The 24,099-nt window shown below is 40.8% G+C and overlaps 2 protein-coding genes across 2 annotated transcripts in view; both read right to left on the bottom strand.

Moving 5' to 3' along the window:
- NAT10 (N-acetyltransferase 10) overlaps positions 1-7,755 on the bottom strand; it is a 40,062-nt gene extending 32,307 nt beyond the window's left edge. Inside the window, exons 1-4 of the mRNA XM_045825759.1 lie at positions 7,574-7,755; positions 4,746-4,868; positions 4,001-4,092; positions 548-719 (exon numbers count right to left, since the gene is read on the bottom strand). Of these exons, the coding sequence (XP_045681715.1) occupies positions 548-719; positions 4,001-4,092; positions 4,746-4,853 (372 nt within the window). The 5' untranslated portion in view covers positions 4,854-4,868; positions 7,574-7,755. The remainder of the gene's footprint in view (positions 1-547; positions 720-4,000; positions 4,093-4,745; positions 4,869-7,573) is intronic.
- Positions 7,756-11,741: 3,986 nt separating this feature from the next.
- CAPRIN1 (cell cycle associated protein 1) overlaps positions 11,742-24,099 on the bottom strand; it is a 34,410-nt gene continuing 22,052 nt past the window's right edge. Inside the window, exons 12-19 of the mRNA XM_045825179.1 lie at positions 22,246-22,307; positions 21,717-21,827; positions 21,341-21,490; positions 20,303-20,453; positions 16,157-16,351; positions 15,589-15,689; positions 15,114-15,177; positions 11,742-13,585 (exon numbers count right to left, since the gene is read on the bottom strand). Of these exons, the coding sequence (XP_045681135.1) occupies positions 13,521-13,585; positions 15,114-15,177; positions 15,589-15,689; positions 16,157-16,351; positions 20,303-20,453; positions 21,341-21,490; positions 21,717-21,827; positions 22,246-22,307 (899 nt within the window). The 3' untranslated portion in view covers positions 11,742-13,520. The remainder of the gene's footprint in view (positions 13,586-15,113; positions 15,178-15,588; positions 15,690-16,156; positions 16,352-20,302; positions 20,454-21,340; positions 21,491-21,716; positions 21,828-22,245; positions 22,308-24,099) is intronic.

Raw genomic sequence — 24,099 nt, 5'->3', positions numbered from 1 at the left:
ACGATTTTTCCCCCTCACTTCTTAATTCGTATTTTGTAAGGTATGTTTTATAATGTATATAATCACAATATACATGTAGATAATAAATACATACCAAAATGTGGAGATTTGTGCTTAAATGTCTTTTTTACGAATCAAAGAATAAAAAAAACCACCAGCACTCAAAACAAAGAAAAATGTGAAATGTAGTCTATTAACTTGCCAGGCAAAAGAATAACTACCAGTGAAGAAATTTACCAGGGGTAGTTCTCCGAGCTGGGAAAGTGGGGGGAACTGAAGGACCAGCAGGGGGTTGGGGGGGTTACTGGTTGGTGGTGGTCATGCTGGTGGAGCACTCTGGGAGGGACACGGGAGTGCACAGGTCCGTGCCCAGCTGGCTGGAACATGCCCTACGGCTCATCTGTCACCAAAGTCTTCAGTGAGTTCCAATAAAGTTCTGGGGTACTAAGTTCACTTAGGTGCACCCTAAGGTGCACTTGCCCCCTCATGGGGACCAGGCAGCACCCTCAGTGCTGACTGCAATCACAGGCTGGAGGATGTCACCCACCTGGAGAACACACATGCCAAAGGTGTTGCCCAGGATCTTGTGAGTCTCGTTGTAGTAGCAGTAGCGGATGTTTGTGGCAGCGACAAAGAGTTCAAAGGGGTCATCTTGCTTTATGTTCAGCGTTCCATTCTTTATTTTTTTCTGCAGCTGACGCATTCTTTTCTTCCGGTGACTGCAATCACCCCCCAACCCACGAGAGCCAGTTAACCAGAGGGGCTGAAGAGTTGGGGGCAGGGGCCAAGCACACAATGACCACCCTCTTAGACCCTGAGAGACGGGTGGGAACTTGGAAACCGTGGGGCCAAACCTCTGCCTTGAAAGAAAACCAGAGCAGCGCTGGAGCAGAGTGGATGAGGAAGGAGATGGGCTTCAGAGGGACACAGTGGCAAGTCCAGGTGTGGACACTGCTGTTTTGCTGTCACTTCAGCAAGCGCTTCACTGTACAAGAAGGGTAATGAAACAGCTAAAGCTCTCAGTGGCCAGGGCTGGAAAGCACCCTCAGTGGCCTCATCACCTCAGTCTCCAGCCACCACTTCAACTCCACGGTGCTGCACACCAGGAGACCTGGGACAGGCACAGGGATGGCAGGCTGTTACGCATCTTTCCTAGTGGATCCATCCACTTCCTTCCCAGGCTGGGGACCGGGTCCTCGAGGGCAGCTCTGAGCTAAGACAGCGCTGACAGCGGACGTGGCAGGGGGCGGGCAGTAGAAGCTGGGCATCTCTCAGAACTCCCTCAACTCTTCTTTTGTCTTACAAACCCTGAGTGTCCCCCTGCCATGTAATTCTTTTACCAAAAAAGAACAATTCTTTCTTGTTCTTGAGAGAACAAGAAAGTTTCAGAATTAAGGACCATAGCTGATCAAACTTTTACCATGGTTCTCTGAGAAGCTAGAACCCAGGCCTTCCCTCTGGGCCCCACTCCCTCATCTGTGAAACAAGGCAGTCGGAGGCGCTGATTTCCGAGGCCCCTCTGACTCATGCCTTTGCCCGAGACTTAGAAGAAACCATCAGCTTTAGCCCGATGCCCTGCGACATCGAGAAAGGGGTGCGAGAGCTACAAAAGGCACAGAGAGATTCTGAAAAGTGACATCAGGTGGGTAAAGTTCAGAAGGCAAGCCTTCCGGGAACCCTGTGGGCCGCCTCATCCCACACCACCCGACACCGACCACCCCGATACCGACCACCCGAACGGCAGCGAGAACCACAAGCCCCAGAAATTTAGTGACCAGCAACAGGCCTTCCTCTCAATAGATACTGAAAATGCTTACCTGCCCAAGAACGAAAGAAGACTAACAAGAAAATTTACCCAAAAATCTAGCTTCTTTCAGGCAGAATCAAGTCTGTATAAGACCAAAGGAGATAAACTCATCAAATTTACCCTTTGGACTAAGTAACATTAAAATAATTTCAGAGCCTGTTAACAAGAGTTAACTCAACAAATATTAGCTGAGCACCCACTACAAACATGTCCGGTCACCTGAAAACATGAAAATAGAAACACATGAACAGGAGAGGCCTCCTAAATAAATGAACTTACCGCCTGGAGGGAAAAAAAACCACCAGTGCGCAAAGGACTATACCCAGAGAGGGGAAGAACACGGGTGACTGTCAGAGGAGACACGGGCTGAAGGGGCGGGGGAGCCGTGAGCTGGGACCGAGGGGCTGGGGAACAGCTTCAGGGAGAAGGTGGGCCCTGAGAGGCGGGGAGCACATGGAGGCGACCACACAGGTGGGAGTGGTGCCCCAAGCAGAGGCAGCAGGTGCAAAGGCAGGAAGTCTCGTCTCGCCACCCAGAGAGCAGCCAGAGCTGGGGACACAACTCCGGAGTCAGTAACAGAAACAAACACATCGGGAACAGCGGAGGAGAAGGGGCCCGGAGACAGAACCACACTTGCTAGCTGGGCTAGCACAGTAACATGATGAAGGGAAGGGGGAGGAGTCAGAAAGGTGGTTTGAGTAAGTGATGTGCAAGCCGAGCAGAGAGAGCATTTCTGATGCCATGTGCCAAGTGACAGCACCCTACGCCCCAGACTCCTCTATGCACAGAGCTGTAGGGAGAACCGCCCAGTTTCTACTAGGTGACCAGCCCCGCCTCTCCTGGCCCGGGGGTGGGCATCTTTCCACAAGAATTTAAGACAAAGACTGATTTCCATGTAGCTGGACCCGAAACATGTAAAACTCAAGTGCTGTTTCTGCAACGGGGACAACGGAAAGCAGAAAGCTGAGCTACGGTGGGAAGAACTGGAGTGCACAAGCTGCGATGAGAGAATGAGGGGGACTGGGAGCACCAGCACTCTGGCTCTGCCTCCAAAGCAGCGCTGAAGCCTCACGCCCAGAGGGTTCACGAGCTACCCTCAAGGCTCCAACAAACTCCCTCTGTGCTAAGTGGGTTGTGTTAGAGGTCTGCTATTTACAACTACAAGTCTTAAGTTCGTAGCTTCAAAAAAGTAAGATTAGCCCACTGTCAAAGAGAGCAGTGAACTAGTGAGGAAAGAGTTCAGAAAAGAAGGAAAAAGGAGGGAAAGTTCTCACGTTGGGCATCAGGTCACCAGCAATTTCCAAGAGCACAGCTCGGTCATGATGGCAGGAGCGGGACAGCAGGGAGGGCGGCCAGGAAGTGCAAAAGGCTTCCATTTCCAGGTGTTTGGCAGTGAGAGTGAGATGAAATGGTGGCCTGAGGGATAAAGCTGGGTGTGTAGCTAATCTTGAAAGGAGAGAGCTGAGCAAGTTTAACAGGAAAAAGGAGAAAACTTCAAAGGGGTAAGAACTGTCCGACAGAGGATAGAAGGTAAAGGTTCTGAAAGCAGTTTGAACAAACACGCAGTAGATTAAGGGGTTTGCTTTAAACATGGGATGAGCCCTGGCTCAGTTGGTTGGAGCATCATCCCATGAATGGAAAGATCGTGGGTTCGACTCCCAGTCAGGGCACATGCCCAGGTTGCACGTTTGATCCCCAGTCGGAGTGCGTACAAGAAGGGAACTGATGGATGCTTCTCTCTCACACTGATGTTCCTTTCTCTCCTCCCCTCTCTCTAAAAGCAATTTAAAAATGTCCTTGGGTAAGGATAAAAAAAAAGAAGAAAGAAAAACATGGGATGAGGTACAGCCTCCTCAGAAACAAAAGGGAAAGAAAAGAGTGATAACATCAAGTAAATTTGAGGTAAGGAAAGGTAATTGAAGGAGCTTGCATTAAATGGGCTTAGAAAAGTAGAAAATCACATGCAGAAAGCAAGACATTGCACTGGGGATTGAAAGAGCATGAAAATTATTTGAAACGTGTTGTCAGGAGTGAAGGGAAGATACCAGCGCCATCACTTTCTCTGTTTGGAACTGTCCTGAGACTGTTTCCACCAGCAATCTCAGGAAAACCACGTCAAGGGATCATCTCCTGGCACTCAGCTGCCACGAAGGAGCTGTCAGTAGCATGGGACGCTCGAAGGGCCCAGCTTACCTGCTAAACCCCAGCTCTTTCTTGTAACACCACAGCACCGATGGCCGAGCCTTCACGGTTGCTTTGGACAACATGTGATGAAGTATGACCACCTGCCAAAGGAAAAGGTCACAGAATCTCAGAGCCAAAAGAGACTTTTGAGACTGCCATCCCCAAGACCTCATTTGACAGATGTGGAAACTAAACTGAGGGCCAGGGAAGTGCCCAAGGTCACCAGGCAAGTGGTGCTGAAGTTGGGACTAGAAGCCAGGTCACGTACACTAAACCTTGTGCTCAGCCCACCACCCCAGGCATCAAGAGCTGTTAACCTGTCTGCTAATAACTCTAAATACAGAGTATTTATTACTTACAGAAAAACAAAGGGCCCTGGCTGGTGTGGCTCAATGGATTGAGTGCCAGCCTACAAACCAAGGGGTCGCCGGTTTGATTCCCAGTCAGAGCACATGCCTGGGTTGCGGGCCAGGTCCTGGTAGGGGGTGCGTAAGAGGCAACCACGCATTGATGTTTCTCTCCCTCTTTTTCCTTCTCCCTCCCCCTTCTCTACAAATAAATAAATAAAAACTTTAAATAAATAAAATCTTTAAGAAAGAGAGAAGAAAAAGAAAGATTCTCCAGTAAGCATTTTACTTAAAGGAAGCCAATCAAGGGACCTTAATGTCATTATGTGCTAAAACCCAAGAGGGCCTATGACATGCTGACTCTTTGGGACAGGATACAACATCAGGAAGCACGCACCACGTCTTACCTGATCTTTTCCTCTATCTCCAACCACAACAAAGAGAGACCTTTGCCGCTCAGCTACCCCATTCTCTATGAGAATCCGGATCCGGTTATCCACTTTCTTCCGATGCATGGTGAAGTAGTATCCCTGAACAGAAAGAAAGGAAACACGGGACATGACCACCAGATCCAGGATGAGGGACACGAGCTGCTGCCTCCTGTGGGGCTAGGCACTCTACTAGGCACCTTTAGAGGCATCATCTTAACCTTCAAACAGCTCCCTAGGGAAGCCATCACCCACTGGGACACAGGCTTGGGAGGGGATGAAAATGTTCCCTCCATATGGGAAGTCAATAGGAAAGCTGTAATTCACACCTCTATGCATGAGTATTTAAAAAAATCAGAAACAATGTTCAAAAAAATAGAATGACTGTCCTGGCCGGGTGGCTTAGTTGGTTGGAGTCTCACCCCATACACCCAAAAACTGCAGGTTCAATCCCAGGCCAGGGCACATTCGGGAGGCAACTGATCAGTGTTTTTCTCTCTCGCTCTCTCCCTTCCTCTCCCCTCCTTTCTCTCTAATATCAGTAAACATATCCTTGGGTGAGGATTAAAAAATAAACATTTAAAAAGTAGAACGATTAAACTATATAGTGGTACATCTATGAGATAATAAGGCAGTTTTCAATAAAACTTTTTCAAAATCACTTGAAAACTAAGGATACAGGTAAAGATGCTTATGAGAATAACATGACGGGATTAAGTATAATACCATCTTTTATGCATATATATATATAACTTATAGGGAAAGAAAAAGACTGGAACAAAACACCAAAGTATGCAGTACTGGATTGGCCAGAAAGTTTGTTTGTTTTTTTTCTATAAGAAGGCTCTAGTAGCACTTAGTTGTCTTTAATTTTATTTGAAATAATTTTGTTAGATTGTACTGTGACAACTGTCATAGCAGTGTGCATTTTTTAAAAAACTAAATTAAAATTGGTGAATTTTTGTGTAGCCATTTCACTATTGAAGATGGAAGAAAACACACAACATTTTTGGTATATTATGCTTTATTACTTCAAGAAATAAAGGTAAAAATACAACTGAAACCCAAAAAAAGATTTGTACTATGTATGAAGAAGGTGTATTTGTACTGTGTTTGTACTGGGACTGATGGAACATGTCAAAAGTGGTTTGCAAAGTTTCATGCTGGAGATTTCTCACTGGATGATGCTCCACAGTCAGGCAGACCAGTTGAAGTTGATAGCAATCAAATCAAGACATTAATTGAAAAGAATCAATGTTACACCATGCAGGAGGTAGCTGACATACTCAAAATATCCAAATCAATAAAGTTATTGGTGAAAATGAAAAATGCGTCTTTTATTTCATGGAAAAAACCACACAGACTTTTTGGCCAATCCACTAGTTATTTCTGAATTGTGAGGTTGCAGGCGATTCTTATTTTGTTCTTCTTTGGGAGGTGGGGTGGCTATTTTGCTTTTTAAAAATTCATATGCATTATTAATAAAGTCAAGGGGGAAAATGAATAGTCACTATGATGAAATGAGTCCAACTGTCTCTTCAAGGGAGGGAAAAACCATACTGAAGCATGTACAGAAAGACCTCAAAAGTTATGCTAATTACATATAATAAAATATTGCATCATTACCATAATACACCAAAGAAACACCAGTTGTATCAACTGTATTACTATAACACAAAATTTAAAAAGATAGGTCACTTAGAAACTCCAGTGCCTGCTACATTCTAAACATAAAGCTCATTAATTGAACCTTAACCATGCCTTAGCTGTCCCCCTAAGCTCCCAATCCAAATAGGGAATTTAGCAGTTCTATTTTACCATGGACACGACGTCACAATCAGTGGTTCCTATTTTATACGGAAAGAACAAGTATAAATACTCAAGTATCCCAAGAAAGATAAACTACACAGACAGGACTTACTCTCAGGTCTGCCTGAGGTCTTTCCAGTTTTTTCCAACCTGCCCAGCTTGTAGACTGTGTTGTGGACTACATAAAGACCCCATAATAGTCAATTAAAATTAATTATTGGGACTGCTTTTTGCTCTAGTTACCGTGGGAGCCCCACAAGTAGTACCAGACAAAGTCTTGACCTTAAGGAGCTTTAGTTATCCTTGGAGAAGATACTTAAGTGAAAAACATGAGGAATAATCTGTGTAAAGACATAAAATCTGACCACTACATAAAATTTGGTCTATTGAAAGTCTGAGATTATGGTGGCTTGGAGTTGCCAAGGAAGTCTTAACGGATGAGGAAGGCCCTACAGGAGGAAAAGGGTGGTTATTTTTCATTCATTCTTCTATTCGTCTAACAAATATTCATAGCATCTATGGGCCAGCCACTATTCTAGGTGTACTGGAAAACACAACAAACTCCTGAATGTGACTGCTGAATAAAGAGTATAAACGAATGAGCCTTACTAATCAGAAGTGTGGAAGGATCTGGACTCAAGATTGCCTCCATTCGATGCCCAGGCGGCAACTAGGGACCGTGAGCTAGCTCCGCGGAAAGCAAGTGTTGTCACTCACCCAATCCCCTCCACCCCACTCTCCCACCCCAGCTAGAAGTCTCCAGAGAGTGGAAATCGAACCACGTAACCCCAGAGAGCGCTGGAGAAGCATGCCCAAGAGTGGCCGCCTACTGGGGAAGAGGATCCTATCATCTAGGAGCGCCCCGGTGCGGCGGCCGTTGGCGTGGGCCGGGCAGACATGGATGCAGAACCTTCGTCTTCGAGTCAGTCTCCTCCAGGCGCAAGGAGGAAACGGACACCGAGCTCGGCACCTAGCCCCAGTCATCCCATTAGGAGTACCTGTGTCCGGAGCTAAGCGAATTCCAAACAGCAGCGAAGCGGAAGCACATGGGGCGCGGAAACACGTGGGGCGCGGCACTACTCCAGAGGAGCGACCCTAGCGGTTGCCTACTGTCGGCTCTCAAGGTTTGCCTGGATCGGCCTCGCGCGTCCGGCTCTGGCGCTGGCAGGCCGTGCGTGCCCGAGCGCGCTACCGGTGCAGAGTCAGCGAACGAGGAGGGACCTTCTTCAACCCTGTCTCAGCGTGATGACGTCAACGGGCCAGGGGGCGGGGCTGCAACCTAGGGCCACGGAGGGCTGAGTTTCAACCTCTGCTTTGTGGTGCACTGTGTAATTTGTCTCTCTTCGTGTTGAAATTAAGGTACTTAACTACCAAGGACAAATTAAGCATATAGATGTCCGCACCGTCTGTGCCACTGTGCCAGAGATAGCTCGGGTGCCCTCGTAGGTCCAGGCAGCACAGGGCTAGAAGTGCAGGGTTTTCAGTGTTAGCCTTATGCGAGATGAGTGGTTTGAGAGATGTGTGCGTAATTTTACCGACCCTATTTAAACACCACACCGTTTTAATGACAGGATAGGGAAACTCAGACCTATTTCATCTCCCTCGACCCTCCTTCATACCCAGTCGATTATCTTGTAGTCTGGAATTCTGTAGGTTGTCTATCCATTGCAACCGCTGTACTTGGCAGATTCCCTTTGGGCCTTTAGCTGGCCGCCAAATGCTGGCGCTCTTCTGAAACCCAGCTCCGGGGCCCTGCTCTTCTTACTGCCAACCCCGTCTAGCAACCAGAACTCCCGTATGCACACGACTATGGGGACACCCATACATACGTTTAAGTTGTCTTTGGATCAGATCGTTGGACTTAATACAACCCCTTGCTTGACATTTCCTCTTGGACACCTCAAATCCAGAATGTCTGAAGCCAAACTCATTTCTCTTGCTCCCCCAAATCAAGAAACTTCCAGATCTAATGTAGTATCAGCACCACCACCCATCCAGTCCAACATCCATCAAATTCTTTAATTCACTCTAGGTTTCAATATGCCAGACACAAGGGATAGTAACATTTCCGTCCCTTGTGAAGCTTACATAATTCTAGCTAGGTTTTAAGAACAAAGCATCCAGCAAGTGACGAAGGTATTGTTTTAGAGGTGAGCATGAAGGAAACAATGAATGAAGTCTTCCCATGCTGAAAACATGTAAACTCCAAGATGGGCAAAACCTTGGCTAGGCAGCCAGTGTGGCCAGAGGACAGTAATAAGGAAAATGGATATGGCAGAAAACTAGGATATATAATGAAGGGTACGTGGGTCAGATTTAGATCTTAACTCCAGGTATGAGAAACCACTGCAGTTTGGGAAAGTTAAGTGACAAAATCGGAGTTGCCCTGTTAAAAGGCTTATTCTGACCAATGTGCAAATATTATACTACAGAAGAGCAAGGGTAGAAGCATGGAGAACCATTTACAAGCTACTGTAGTTCACTGTTCAAAACTGGTAACTGTGGTGGTCACAAGTGCTAGGTGACGCAATATACTTTCAATGTAGAAGCGGGTGGGTTTGCTTAAAGACTAGATACAGGGTATGAACGAAAATCAAAGACAATCTCCCTAGTATATTTGCCCTGAGCAACTGGATGAATGTAGGCTAATCAAAAGGGTAATTTGGAATACTCATGACACTCAAATCAAGACACTTAGTATGAATTGGTTCAGTTTGGGACCTAAAAATATTTAGGTGTAACTTAAATACTGTCATAACCATGGGATTAGATAAGCCACCTAGGGAACAATATTAGCTAGAGATGAAGTCTGATAACCAAGGCCTGGAGAACTCCACGAAGTATAGACAGGAAATATGTAGACACCCACTCACCACCACCCTCCACTTTGTGTTCATTTCATACAAGAGCTACCTCCAGAAGCCACCTCTTGTACATTTTGCTCTCAACACTGCACTGAGTGTTTGTCAAACATCGTTTATTAGGTGACCCACCATTCTCCCCCACCCCATACACATGACGTAAAATCGTCAAATGTTCCCAACTACTCGAGACAAAACTTAACATGGCATATAACTATAAAGCCATCCATAGTAGCTGTTATGTTTCAGCCTCACTCTATTCAACCTGTACTGTTTTCACTTGAGGACCTTTGGACAGGCTTTTCTCCCCTGTCTAGTTCGTAACCCATTCTCCAAATCTTTGTTCCATTATCCCTTTCAACTTAAGTCTTTCCTGATCATTTTGACTAGATCGTATCCTACTAGTCACGGCCTTAGAATCTACCATTATACGTGTTGCTCCATCATGGATTTGCTCCACTTTAATGTCACCACATCAGTATCTTTAAACTGTTCAGTGAAAGCAGAAAACAGTGATTTTGTCACCAATGAATGCTGTGCTTGGCATGATGCTTGGCCAAGGTTACCCAAATTTTCTGAAGATTTAGTTCACTGGCTTACAGTGGCTCCCTAAGATAAATGCAGGACTTAAAGAAAACTAGCACTTACAAATAATACACACTAAAAATGGCCTTAATAGATTAGGTGCTTTCACTACCTGAACTCAAAGAGCCTGTCTTCTGCATGGGACTGGATTAGGCTTCAGAATAGCTGTTAAAACCTGGAAATCAAGACTACCAAAGAGGTTTCTTTAAGGTTTTTCCTCTCCTAAGTAGCACATCTTCTTTACTTAGAGCTTTGCTGGATGGTACATACAACTGAAGCAGACTTCACTCAAGGACAATAAGGAATCAGATTTTAATATGATTTAAACTAATGTAATTTAAAACATTCACTAGTCTTTTCCAGTATTTTTGTAGAATTCGAAAATGGAAAAGGTATAGAGATGAGCCTTCATTTTACTGAAGGTTTTCCTTCCCCATTACCTCTTTAAAAGGGATAAGCTCAAGGGCAATACCAATTCTTTTCAATATAACTTAGTCAACAAAACTTAAGAGCACTTAACAAGAACTCAAGGGAGTTGGGGATTTGGGAGCTTAGAGATTAAATGAAGGGTTTGAACTCAGCACTTACCTGTACTCCCAATCCCCCCAAGATATATTACTGAAAATAAAATGAACAGTACAAATTTCCTAACACACTTAGAAGGCTGACTACTCAACTACCTTCTACATTTTATGAATTGGTTGTCAACAGAGCACCTCAGTTAATGAGCTTTCTGATAATAAACACACATTCTCATGTCTCCTATAAGCGGGAAGTCTCCCATGTTGCCTATACAGGAGACAAAAGAACTACAGAGGCTAACTGATTAAAAATATTTAAAGGCTATTTTAGTATCGAGATACAATGATCAGGAAAGTCTCCCATATTCTTTAGGGATATTAGGATCTGGAAACAAAACTGCCCTAACCAAGGCAATCTATGACATTCTACCTTAAAGCTTTAAAACAGAAGTCTCATTGTTCATGTGAGATGACTGATACTGTGCATTTACAGTTCTGTATGTGTGGAGTCTTACTATACCAAGAAGCTACAGTGACATATGGGACAATCATTTCCTTGCAACTGTTAAACTATGCCATTTGACCAAACAAAAGGCCTTCTGCAGGCAGGAAGTGTATTACACAGAACACTTAGGGCCAAGACTCAGATCTTAATGGAACTTTTTAAAAAGTTCTCTGCCCCATAATGAGGCATTCCTTTAAAAAATATAGTCTGAATTGAGGCATAAAAGTTTTACATTTAAACTGCAATTGTAGAATGCCAAAAATAATATATAGTACTTCAGAAAGAAACAATCCTTTAAAAAACATACAGAGAAATAATCAAACTAACACCTTTTGCACATTCACATCTGCACTAATGCATAGAATTTTGAAATCTAGAAAGCATTTCTCCCCATCCCATCTCTGAACTAATTCATAAAAATCACTGTAAAAAGAACTTACTTAGTTCAATTTTGATTGTAAATATCCTGCAATTATTTTCGACACCGATAGCACATTTAGCGTTATGTAAAGGACTGTAAGCATACATCTAGGGACCACCCAATAAACCATGAACACTTGTCTAATCCTTCTAAAATACAACTAACATATGGTTGTGGTACATCCCAGGCAGATGTCATTTGCTAACAAAAGAGACTCATTTGCAAATGTAAACAGATAACCCTCCAATATGATGTACCACAACCACACATGAGAAAAGTCAAGAACTGACTTTATTTTAAAATAAACATTGAAGATCCCCTCCTTCCCCACCACCCTACAAAACTTTTCAATGTGGAATGTTCAACAGCCTATCCATTTTAGTGGGCTACAGAACCAGTGGAAACTCCAGTTGTCTAACAATGAATGTCTGAGAGCTGTGTGTGTTTTTTTAAGTAGTTGAGCACCTACTGCAAATATTCCTTAGCTGAAGGCTAAAAACAAAATTTAATTTCTGCACAGAAAATACCATGAACTTAGCAGCCTTTGCTTGCTAGGTCGGCCTAGTTCTCCATGAAGTCACAGTGGGATACGACAAGCAGCTTTAAGTCCACAGGCACACAGAACTAGTGCTTACACTGCTAGCACATATCCCCAGCTTAGCATGTGAATGACTCAACTGTCAATCTCCACCAAATCTGTGACTCTCCTTATACACCTAAGGGAAGGAGTCACCACTTTGAGTATGAATAATACCTCCATGAGAAAAGGATTATTCAATTAGGATTAGACAGAAGGTAAGTGCAAGTACTGTAGAAGTAGCTGCTGGAGATGACCATAAAATTTATACACTAACTATGCATGGGTGGATCACATAAGCTGCTAGCTGTTGAACACCAGTGTTTCAAGATACAACTTTTAAAAACATGTTTTATTTGTTTTGCTTATACCATCAGAACTGAAACTACTGACTGTCATTTCCCTAAAATAGGGAAATCAATCTAAAACACATACTGGTGCTTTTCAAAAGATAGCAATTTAAGAGGGTGGTAGCAGCAGGCATTTGGTATCTTTTAAAAACCTTCAGGCTGCAGGAAAACATGTGACCAAGAGTGTTATGATTACCCATCATGGATTTTTATCAGTACCTGTTCCAATTTAAGTGACAATACAGCAAATTCCAAGGATTAGTGATAAGCAATGAGCATCATAAGGAATGATAATATAGTACCAATCCTTACAAAAGCCATTGTCAAAGAAAATGTTATGTGTTCAAAAAGATATCTAAATACTTCACATTAAGTACAGAAGTGGCCATCCAGATTACATCCCATATTTATCCAGATTACATCCCATATTAGTTGCATATTTTTCAAAGAAAGTGCCAATCAAAGCCTAATTTTGCATTTTGGCTTTGTCTTACACATACTAGCTATTAAGAAGTCAGATGTGTTTTTAACCAGTCCTTTGGCCAGAGGATGAATAGTACTATGTCAAAGTCAGTAGCCAACCTTGTAATGTGTGATTAAGGGCCCGTGCGTAATTTGGTATGCTTCTAAACGTTCAGTGCTCCAATTTAACTAGAAAAGCTGTGAAATGCAGTTTTTCTGCCATACCACACTCTTTCCATCTTCCTTTCAAGGGAAATATTTTTGTCAATTACCACTGAATAATCCTAGGGCTGATTTGTAGATGTTTATCCAATGTCAAAAGTCAATCTTGCTTTTTCCAAGCCACTTCGATTAACTATGGAGATATTATCACCCCATAAAGAATATTATGTTTTACTCCTAGGCAAGGGTGAGGAATCTGAGTATCATGTGCAAGGCTCAAGATGACGCTTAGGACAGAACATGCAGAGTAAAAATAGTTTCCTTCCATGTCCAGGTAATATAAAGCTGACAATTGTAGTTCTGTCTTTATGGGATGAAAACAGTCCCTTTACAATAGGTTTCCTGAAAGGGAGAACAAATAGGTAATAACTCTTCTGGTAACATATTATGGTACACTGGCCAGTGTGTTTTTGGCGATTAAACATAATCCTGTGAATCAGATTAATTCACTTGCTGAGTGTTCATTTGCGGCATCCCTCTGTTGGGTCTTGGGGGCCCTCCACGACCTAGAAGACAAAAATGGCATTTGGTTTTTCTTTCAAATACTATTTGTTTTGCCTTCAAGCAGATTTTTATCTGAAGTCAAGATGCATGTGGGCAGCTTGTCACCACATTATTAGGTTTAAGAGGTCAATTCTTCAGTGTTCAAGTTTCACCTGTCCTGGAAGTTGTCATGCGCAAATTTGCTCATGTTCTCTAGCTAAAGGAAGAGTAGAGCTAATGGAGTATTCCACCAGTACTCATTCATTCATTCATTCAACAAGTATTTATTGAGTGCCTACTATGTGCCAGGCACTGTCATCAGGCGTTGGAAATAGATACAGCAAGTAAAGACAGACAAGGTACCTGCTCTCATGGAGCTTACATTCTAGTGTACACTCTAGCTTACATTTCAGTAGTAACATCATACTATCAAAATTAATAAAAGCACCAGAATGAAAAACAGACCTTATTACCTAAACTGTTAAAAAGAAACTACATAACATTGAAAATTATATAATGACTTATAACAGATAAAATAACTTTTTACATGCTGTTAAAACAGATTTTTAGCTACCAGTCAACTCAACTTTCATAGAATATGCTACAAGGTGAAAAAGAACATAACCCACATTCACATGCAAATATCCTTAGATACTTCAAGTCAATAATTTCCCAGTGATCCATTAATGTTTTAAAAGTGCACCTTTTTGTTGGCCAGTTTCTACTAGCATTAAAATCAAAGTACTTTGTAATTTCTCCTGAATATACATTTTATACATGTGATGGCCAATATCTAGAGGAAACCTATTCAATTTACTTCCCTCAAGTAAGAACCATTTAGAACTTCAGATCATATGAAATGCTACCTCTAATTGTTACACGGGTTGACTTCCTGCCCACATGGCATGAAGTAGTTTTCCTACAACAGACAAAACCAAAAACTCTTAAAACCTGTCATTTTTAAGTATAATTCAATTACAGTTAGGAATTTGGTGGTTTTGTTTACAAATAAGAAATATTTGGGTATTTATATAATAGTACTCCAAAAGGCATTGAAGTTTCAATTAGTTCCATGATTTCTAAATGGTTCTCTAAATGTAACTATGGCTTATCTGGCCATTAAAGGGTCTCTGGCCCTACAATATAATATGCATGTTTCAAAAATAAAAGAGGAATAATAAATTTATATAAATGTTCAATCTCATTCCAAAAATGTCTTACAAAAATGTTTCAATAAGTACTTCCTAAAAACATTTAGCAGGTTTTAGGACCTGAAAAATAATTTGCAGTTGGAAAAACATTTTTTTCTGAGGAGGAGAAATGTTCTAGTTTTCAAGACAGTGTAGAATAACAGGGAAAGTCATTCAAAAAATTAAATTTGGGTTCAAGATAAATTTTAGAAACAGAGCATTTCATGTAACCCCTAGAAACAAGTCTGGAAATGATCAATGTATTCCTAACGTGTAACCTGCATGCAGATTATGAACAGCTCTTCCAAGGCCAGAACAGAAGCTCCACTTGGGAGCTAGGATCACCACCACAAAATATTACCTCGTGGGGCTCCCCGTGGTCCACTCTGCCCAGAGCCTCGCTTGAAATTCTGCTGATATCCATCCTAGAAGACAAGCTAGTTAGTAATGAAGAGAAGGTAATTTTTTAATCCTTAGCCATCTATATTCTTAGTCTAACACTTGCAGAATATAGAATTCTTCTTTATTCTTTTAGACATTTCAATACGTCATAACTAAATATTATTCTGTAAGTATTGTACTCCTATTACTCTCAAGAACATTGAGTGAGATATATTTCTCTGCTCTTATAAAGCATTGTTTTTAACACTCTTAAATGAGTACCTATACTGAGTGCCAAGAAAAGCAAGTCATCATTCTTCATAATGAAGTATCTTGTCCAAAAGCATAAATACAATCAGCCCCAAATTACTTAATCAAGTCCATCAAGAAACTACACCAATTCCTTTCACTGGTACACTTCCGTCAGGTTTATATTTGACAATAACTTTACATACCCTCTGATAGCCAGAATAGTCCCGGGGAGCACTGAACTGAGACTGTGTGTAACCACTGTTTGGAGTGTTAGAGAATGAAGGGCGATAACCATCATATCCTCCTAAAAGTTAGGACAAGAAAATAATTTTCTTATCTTTACAAGGAATTTGTACTTTCTTACTACTGACCAAGAGAAGAAACAAAAACTATAAGCCATGCTAGTTAATCATAGTAATCTCCTAATTCCCTATCCCAACTCAATCTATTCATCTATTTCTATGAGAACTGCCTTAGAAAACTGTCACTCATCCATGCACATACACACATACAGACAAAAAACAAATAAATCTCCATACGGTCTGATAATGTACAGAAAGCAATTACCCCTTAAAGGACGGAGGAGACATGGATTTGACACATACAAAAAACATACTGTCAAGTTAAACTACTCTATCGGACTATACTAAAAATGTTTAAATTGTATATAGAAGGCTAATCCAGAGAGATACATATTTTCCCCCCAAACCATGACATATTTCTATGCATTTTACAAATCAGAAAAGGACATGAACTTGGCGTTGTTTTTACCTCTGAATCCATTGGCAGGGCCCCTGTATCCATTCATCAAGCCTCTAGCACCACGAGAGCCTCCACGAGATACACCACGACTGTTGTAATAGGGCTGACTGCTCCGAGGAAATCCAGTGTTCTGCTGCGGAGGCTGCTGGTGGTTACCAGTCACTTGATGGGGCTGGTCCTGGGAACCATGGTAAGTGCCAACCACTATAATAAAAAGAGAAAAAATAGTAAAACACACACACACTACACACAGCTCACTACAATTTGTTTTCCCACATGCTTTCTGGTTTAAGGAGTGTCTTACACAATCTCTTCAAAGTTCAATTCTATGTTTAAATAAATTTTCATATTAACAATAGGGAAAACTACACATGAATATGTCCCTGCCTTTCTCCTACCCATATATTAAGTGGGATGAAATTCTCCAACAATCCAAACCTTTGAAAGCACACAGTGGTGTGACAGCACGCAGGTCTAGCCTTCCCAATGACTTGAAAGGCTATATTATTATACATCTTCCGAGAGGCACCTGCCTATTAGCACAAGAGACCAAAAAACAATTCAAAAGATCTTACATACTGTAACAGTACAATTACCATTTTATACCACTTATTTATTTTCATTATAAGGCTCCTCAGTAGTTGAAGCTTTCTTATTCTTTTAAATCTCCCTCAATATTTAAAGAAAACAAATGAAACCATGTTCCTATAACTAAGTAGCTGTATCGTAGGATAGTTAGTCCATTACAGAGATAAATGGCAGAGGCCTTCAATTTATACCCCACTTAATTCTTGATTCATTTCAATAACTTTTGAGTACAGCCAATCTTGAAGACAGTTACATGGTCCACTAGTATGCAGCCACCTACAGTGAAAGGAAGGTCCTAGACGGAAGGCCCACTACTTTGCACCCCACCCCTCCCCTTTCCACAATGGGGAATCTAGAAACCTTTAAAAATTAAATACCTAGGTGAGGTACGTATCTGGTACTCAGCCAGTGCTCATAATTCACTGGGAAGGCGGGTAGGGCAAAAAAAGGGGTGCTGTCAGTACCTTTGGGAGGTGAGGAAGGCAGAGACCACTAGAAGGCCTGCACCCTCGGAACAAAAACAGCGGTCTTTAGCCAACCCAAATACCCCATGATCAGGCAGAGAGGAAAGGTGGTGTGACTCTTAAAAATCTTTACCAGACCTATTTCATATCTCCAAGAAACCCCAAATACACGTACTAGTTCTCAGAAGTCTCTTTTGCAACAACAAAGCTAGAGAATGCCTTGAAAGAGAAGGGGTCAGGACTCCTTTCTCAGTTATGTTATAAACCAGATACACTATTCCCAATGTGAACTTTCTACACAGATTACCCTTTACTACATTCCCAAGATTAAAAATTATAAGCAAACATCAGGAGTACAATCAACATTTTCTATCTAAAAATATTCATTTGTATGCATGCAGAAAGTAGTAAAAAAAACTGAATTTTTGGCCCTGGATGGTGTGGCTCAGTGCATTAAGCGCCAGACTGCAAACCAAAGGGTCACCAGTTTGATTCACCGTCAGGACGCATGCCCAGGTTGTGGGCCAGCTCCCCAGTGGGCAACCACTGATGTTTCTCTCCCTCTTTCTCCCTTCCTACCCCTCTGTCCAAAAGTAAATTTTAAAATCTTTTAAAAAAAACTGAATTTTTGACTTTTTATCAATAAGAATTTTATTAATCTTGCTCAAATCTCACCTCAAGAAACACCCAGCAAAACAAATGATGTGTGGTCTTCATTTAAAAAGACCAGAATTACTTTGAAGCGTTTGTGAAGCATAAACTCTAGCCCATAAAAAAACTGCCAAAGATCCTTTTTACTTTTTTGAGTTCAAATTAAAACAAAACGTCTAAAATGATGGCACACACTGATCCATTCAACAAACATCAACATGCCGATCAAGTCCTAGACATCAGGGGTGTATCGGTTACCAACACATGATGCTTGCCCAGATGAATAATGGGAGATGACACGTGAATAAAACACATATACGAGTGAAAACATCTATACTGTATCAGGTAGTAAGTGATGAAGAATAAACCGCAGTAGGATAACGGAGCGACCAAAGTGAGTGTGATGGATTCACACAGGGTGATAAAGGGAGATCTCTGGGAAGTGATATTTAAGCACAAATCTAAAAGCAGTCAAGAAACAAAGCTATGCAAACATTAACAGAAGGAAGTTCCAGACAAAAAGAAAGTGTGGAGGCTATGAGAGGACAGAGAACTTGCTGTGTTTGTGGCTGGTATGGGGACAAAAGGAAGAAAACAGGATATACGACAAGACAAGGCAGGGACCACATCATAGAAGAACTTGTAAACCAACGTAAAGCTTTGGATTTCTTTTCTAAATAAAATAGGAAGTCACTAAAAGGTTTTAACAAGAGTAAGACATCTGATTTACATTTTAAAATAATCACTCTGGCTACTGTGTGAAGAACAGACTGGGCTAAAACAGAGTCAAAAGAGGCCAGAGCAACAGTCCAAATAAGAGGTGACAGCGGCCTAGATTGGAGTAGCAGTGTGGAAGTGTCTAAACAAAAGCAAAGTTAGCCCTGGCTGGCGTAGCTCAGTGGATTGAGCGCGGGCTGCGAACCAAAGTGTCACAGGTTCGATTCCCAGCCAGGGTACATGCCTGGGTCGTAGGCCATAACCCCCAGCAACCGAACATTGATGTTTCTCTGTATCTATCTTCCTCCCTTCCCTCTCTAAAAATAAATAAAAAATCTTAAAAAAAAAAAAAAACAAAGTGTACGGACTGATTTTGTTTTGTTTTTGAAAATGTGAATGTTATGAAATTTTTATAGATAACATGTATTTTTAAATGGTAACAAAGGTCATCTAGCTCAGGTTCTTATAATCAATTAGTGAAGTCAAGGAGAGTGTAAGAACAAGACAGTGAAATCAACTGGTACAAATGGCATCATTAACCAAGTCAAATGATACACAGTAGTTTTAATTTCATCACATCATCTGAAAAAAAAAAATGGCAAAATAGCACACATGTCAGCACAATACTTTTAAGGCCCCAAATGTACCTGTTCCAAAACCAACGAATGAGTACATGGCAAAGAAATTAAAGGAACCTGAGAGCAAGAAGCCCAGTTATCATTAAGGAGCTGAGCACACACAGCATAATTGACAAATTTCTATCAAATTTGGTTGACTTAACCTCCCTACTGATTAGTAATGCTGAATACTACAGGGATATGTAAGAATTTACTGCTGAAAAATCTGTAACATTGATCCAGGTCTATCAAGAAAATTTCATAGTCATTTAAATCAGTCTGGCCCTGACCTGTGTGGCTCGGCTGGTTGAGCATCATCCTGCAAAGCAAAAGGTCACCTGTTCAATTCCCGGTCTGGGCACATGCCTGGGGTGCGGGTCTGGTCCCTGGTTGGGGCACATGCAAAAGGCAACTGATCGGTGCTTCTCTCACACATTGATGTATTTCTCCCTCTCTCTCTTTGCCCCTCCCTTCCCTTCTCTCTAAAAAAAGTTACTAAATAAGATCTCTTCTTAAAAATCAGTCTGATAAAATCTAAGTACGAGCTCCTATGATTTTAGCAGGGTTTGCTAGTTTGTTGTGGGACTCCAATTAAACTCCTAGGAATTAAATAACCAAACACCTAAAAAAGGTATTTCATGTGTTACAAATTTAAAAAATCTAAAATATCTCTATCTACATTATTACTGTGACATGTATAACTGGCCAAATTACAAATATACTTTCCAACAAGGACTTCTGTTTCAACATAGTCCACCAAATGCAGCCACAAGCAACTCCTTACTGCTTCCTAACTTTGTGCAGATTATCATGCCAGCAGGCTTCAATAAATTAGCAATTAAAAGCAAAATTGATCATAATTTCAGTAACAAGTTTAATTCCACTAAAACAAAAAAAGGTATTATAAAAGCTCACTGACCAAAGGAAAATGGGTACAAGGCCTCTAAAAACTGCACATAATCACACAGCAAATACGGATCAGCAATGTAAAATTTATACAGTCTAAAACTGAAACAAAAACTCTCAGATACGGCCACTCTAAAGTCTAAACTGCCCTAACGCTGTCAGTGACTGCACTGCAAAGCAAGTAGCCAAGGAATTGATGCTGATTATCCTACCTGTTTGAAGCTGTTCTTGCTGAAGCTCTGTTTGTTCTACTTGGTGAGGCTGACTGGAAAAGCTCTGGTTATAACTGGCCTGGTACTGATTCTGCTGTTTTAAAGTTTCTGGTTCATTAACAGGAGGAACTGGGGCATTCATATTGAACACCTGTAAGTAAATAAATGATTAGTTCATCCTGTTATGCTAATAATTTCCCTACTTTTCACATGGCGGACTTTCAATGCTGGTTTTACCTCAAATGTAAAACAAAGCCTTACAGAAGTCTCAGACATCACACACACACACACACACACACACACACACACACACAATTCCTCAATTAATGCACGTCAATATGGGAAAAAAACACATTAAAAGCAAAGTATAAGTGGGAATTAAAAAAACCTAAAGACACAATCAGCAGCCTTGAAAATGCTATTGTAAATGAAAAAATCCTTATAGAAGATGGAAACCCCTGCTCCAGTATCACTTACAGAAATTAATTCTATCAACTTGAATTCAGTTCAATATTTACTTCAATTATATTTTGATTTTTTTACTCAAAAGTTATTAAGTAGTTAACTATATGAACTTTCCTGTGAGCAATTTAACTGTATCCTATTGATTGCAGTATTTCCATTATCATTATTGTCTAGAAACTCTTGAAATTTCGAGATGCTTACAGAGGAAGCAGGGTGAAGGATCGTGTCTAAAATTTACTTTGTGATGTACTTCAGTGAAGTAAAAGACTAAGCAAATACAGCAAAATGTAAACAACTATTAGAAGTAGGTAACAACTTTTATATGTGGATATTGGTCTACTTTTCTACATGTGCAAAAAGGTGCAACTATAAAACAAGATGTGAGCACATAACACCTAAGACTCAAATCTACCTCTGGAAGCAGGAAAACCAAAATTTAGGTCCAATTAAATATACCCCCCAGTTAGGGGAGATGCAGACTTAAGCACAAAGTGAAGTGAAGCCTTCACTGAAACGCTAGCACGATGATAGTATACTCTATACACTTAATGTGAGTTGGACTCATTTGCCTACCGTCTGCATGGATTGGAATGGAGCCGCATTCACATTGATTCCACTGCTATGTAAAGGTTTGCTTGTCCCAGCCTGGAACACTTGGGGCTGAGAAGCAGCAGGAAGGGATGATGATGCTGTAGTCTGGTCTGTATTTAAAGAGATTGTTGCCTAAACACAAAGTGAATAGATGCACTTTAGTGATAAACTAAACTTAGCCAAAGCTACTACCCATATGTGTATTAACAAACTCAGCTACTTCATGAAATAAATATACTGTAGTGCATGCATTAGGTCCAAAAAGAAGAGTAACTAAATTAACAGTAATTTACCTCTGCCCAATTCATGAATAAGCAAGCGCCTCATCAAGTTGATATGACCTGGTAACAGAACTTGCCTGAATCTGGTCAATTGGTTCCTTTTGTGGCCGTTGCTCTGTAGCATGAGATGGCTGGTACAAGGGTTGAGACGCTGTATACCCCTCACTCGTGGACGAAACCAAAGGAACCTACACAGAAGTAAAGAAATCAAAATGTCTTTCTGTTATAAATAAACTCTAATACATTCAGGGCTTAAAAAAAATGTACCTGTTAAAGAGACTATAAAATCTAACAACTACAAAAAACACGTATTATTGAAGCTCAAAGTTAAATAAACCCTAGTTCCCCCCCAAACAGTAATATCTGCATTAAATTTTAGAATTATGTATCTAAAAGCTTCTTCCTTTGTTATAATAAGCTATTATAAAACATCAGAATTAAAAAAAAATTTAACTGTCACAAGAAAAATACAAACATGGAAATAAAGCTACACATGCCAGATTTGGACACAGATCAAATTCATCCCTGACTTTCATTAGCTAACTCAAAAAGTAACCCAAGAACTGACTAAAAACAAATCTGCAAAAATATTTTTATCACTCTTACCTGTGTAGCTTCCGGTTGTACGGGAACTTGAGTAGGTTGAGCAAGTCTAGATTCAGAATGAACTGCAAAATTAACCAAAAAAATATAGTTCCACAAAATCAAATTTCTATAGCCAAACCCTAAATAAACTTTAGCTATCATGAGAACACACTGGGTAGGAAAGGTAGAATTTTAGCTTTCAAGTGAGCCTTGTGTTCAAGGGCAGTCATTATTAATCAACTCTCACAATGGCTTTCATTTTGTGTTTTGCAAAGATAAAGTAAGATGTTCATGATAAAGTGCTAACAAAGAGGTAGAAAGCAGAACATAGAAGAATGATGCCAGTGTAATCCATGAAATAGCCTTTTAAAGCAGCAACTAAAGTAGCATTACTCTTACTCAAGACCTTACATAATACTCGCTAATATTTTCACATTATCAAGTTTCAATATTTCAAATGTCTCCACGAAAAAAAAACACAAAAATGCAAATACACTTTTAAAAAGCCTACAATCGATTCTGTGTGCATATTATTGCCAATTCTCACCATCCTTCCACTCCCCTCTCAACCATGGCCAAGCAGATAATCAAAAACACAGGACTTCTGGCTAGTCATGGGAAATTGCCCATTTTCACTGGAGAGGCTAGTAGACTCAGCGTTTGCCTGAGTAACATCAGTCAGTGCTGCTGCATGTGTTGGCTTCAGCACAACTCACCAGCGAAGAAAACTACGTATTTCTTCCTCCGACTGGACTCAGAAAATGAATGCTAATTAAACTGATTCCTTTCTACAAGGCCTGGTAGAGATGTGACAAAGATGAGTTCACTTTACTTTGGAAACATTGTAACTACTTCACCAGATAAATAGGTTTTTACTCAGTAACTCGTTTTATGATGTTTAAAGTTATATATGAAGTATGTTACTTTACAAAGTTCCACTTTTGTGCCCTTAATGGTGACATATTGGGTTGGCCTTAAAGTTCATTTAGTTTTTTCCCTATGATAGCTTCTAGTAGTCCTTAGTCATTTTTAACTTCATTCAAAACAATTTTATTAGACTGTACTGTGACAGCTGTCATATCAGCATGCACTAAAAGAAATTAAACTTGGTGAATTTTTGTACAGCCATTTTAACATTGAAAATGGAGGATATGCAACACTTTCAGCATATTATGCTTTATTATTTCAAGAAAGGTAAAAACGCAACTGAAACGCAACAAAAGATTGGTGCAGTGTATGGAGAAAGTGCAGTGACTGATCGAACATTTCAAAAGTGGTTTGCAAAGTGTCTTGGTATACTAACATTTTTGCCAAATTATTCCTTGCTATGGGGCCGTCTTATGCATTGTAAGATGTTCAGCAGCACCACCCACTGGAAGCCAATAGCAGGAGATAGTTGACATACTCAACATATCCAAATCAATAGTTATTAGTGAAAATGAAAAATGTGTCTTTTATTTTACAGAAAAGTCCATAGAGACTTTCTGGCCAACCCAATATTCGAGGGAAAAACAAGACTCAAAGTTACTCATGATTTACTTAACCCAATACAAGGTATCAACTCTTAGTGCTGTTCCTTCGAATAATGGCGTTGGTGTAAGACTAGTAAAAGTCTGGAACTTCAATTGTCTTCTTGTCTATCTCTTCCCCTTTCCTCTTAAGCTTCCCCCTTACCCACTTCACTGTTAAATCTCATTTTGATTTAGGTAATAAAATGTTCAGAAATTCTCCTAAAAAGTTGCAAGCATCCTTCAGAGAAAAACACCTCTATTATTTTTATTCCTAGATTAATTTTGGCATTTAGAAAGCCAAGTAAAATTTCATTTACTGTATTTTCTAGACTATAAGATGCACACCCCCCCCCTTTTTGGGAGG

Source organism: Phyllostomus hastatus, unplaced genomic scaffold (genome assembly GCF_019186645.2).
Source record: "Phyllostomus hastatus isolate PE091 unplaced genomic scaffold, TTU_PhHast_1.1 phas_scaffold_585, whole genome shotgun sequence".
Lineage (NCBI taxonomy): Eukaryota > Metazoa > Chordata > Mammalia > Chiroptera > Phyllostomidae > Phyllostomus > Phyllostomus hastatus.
Note: the sequence above shows the minus strand (reverse complement) of the source record. Positions and strands in the feature narration are given on the sequence as shown.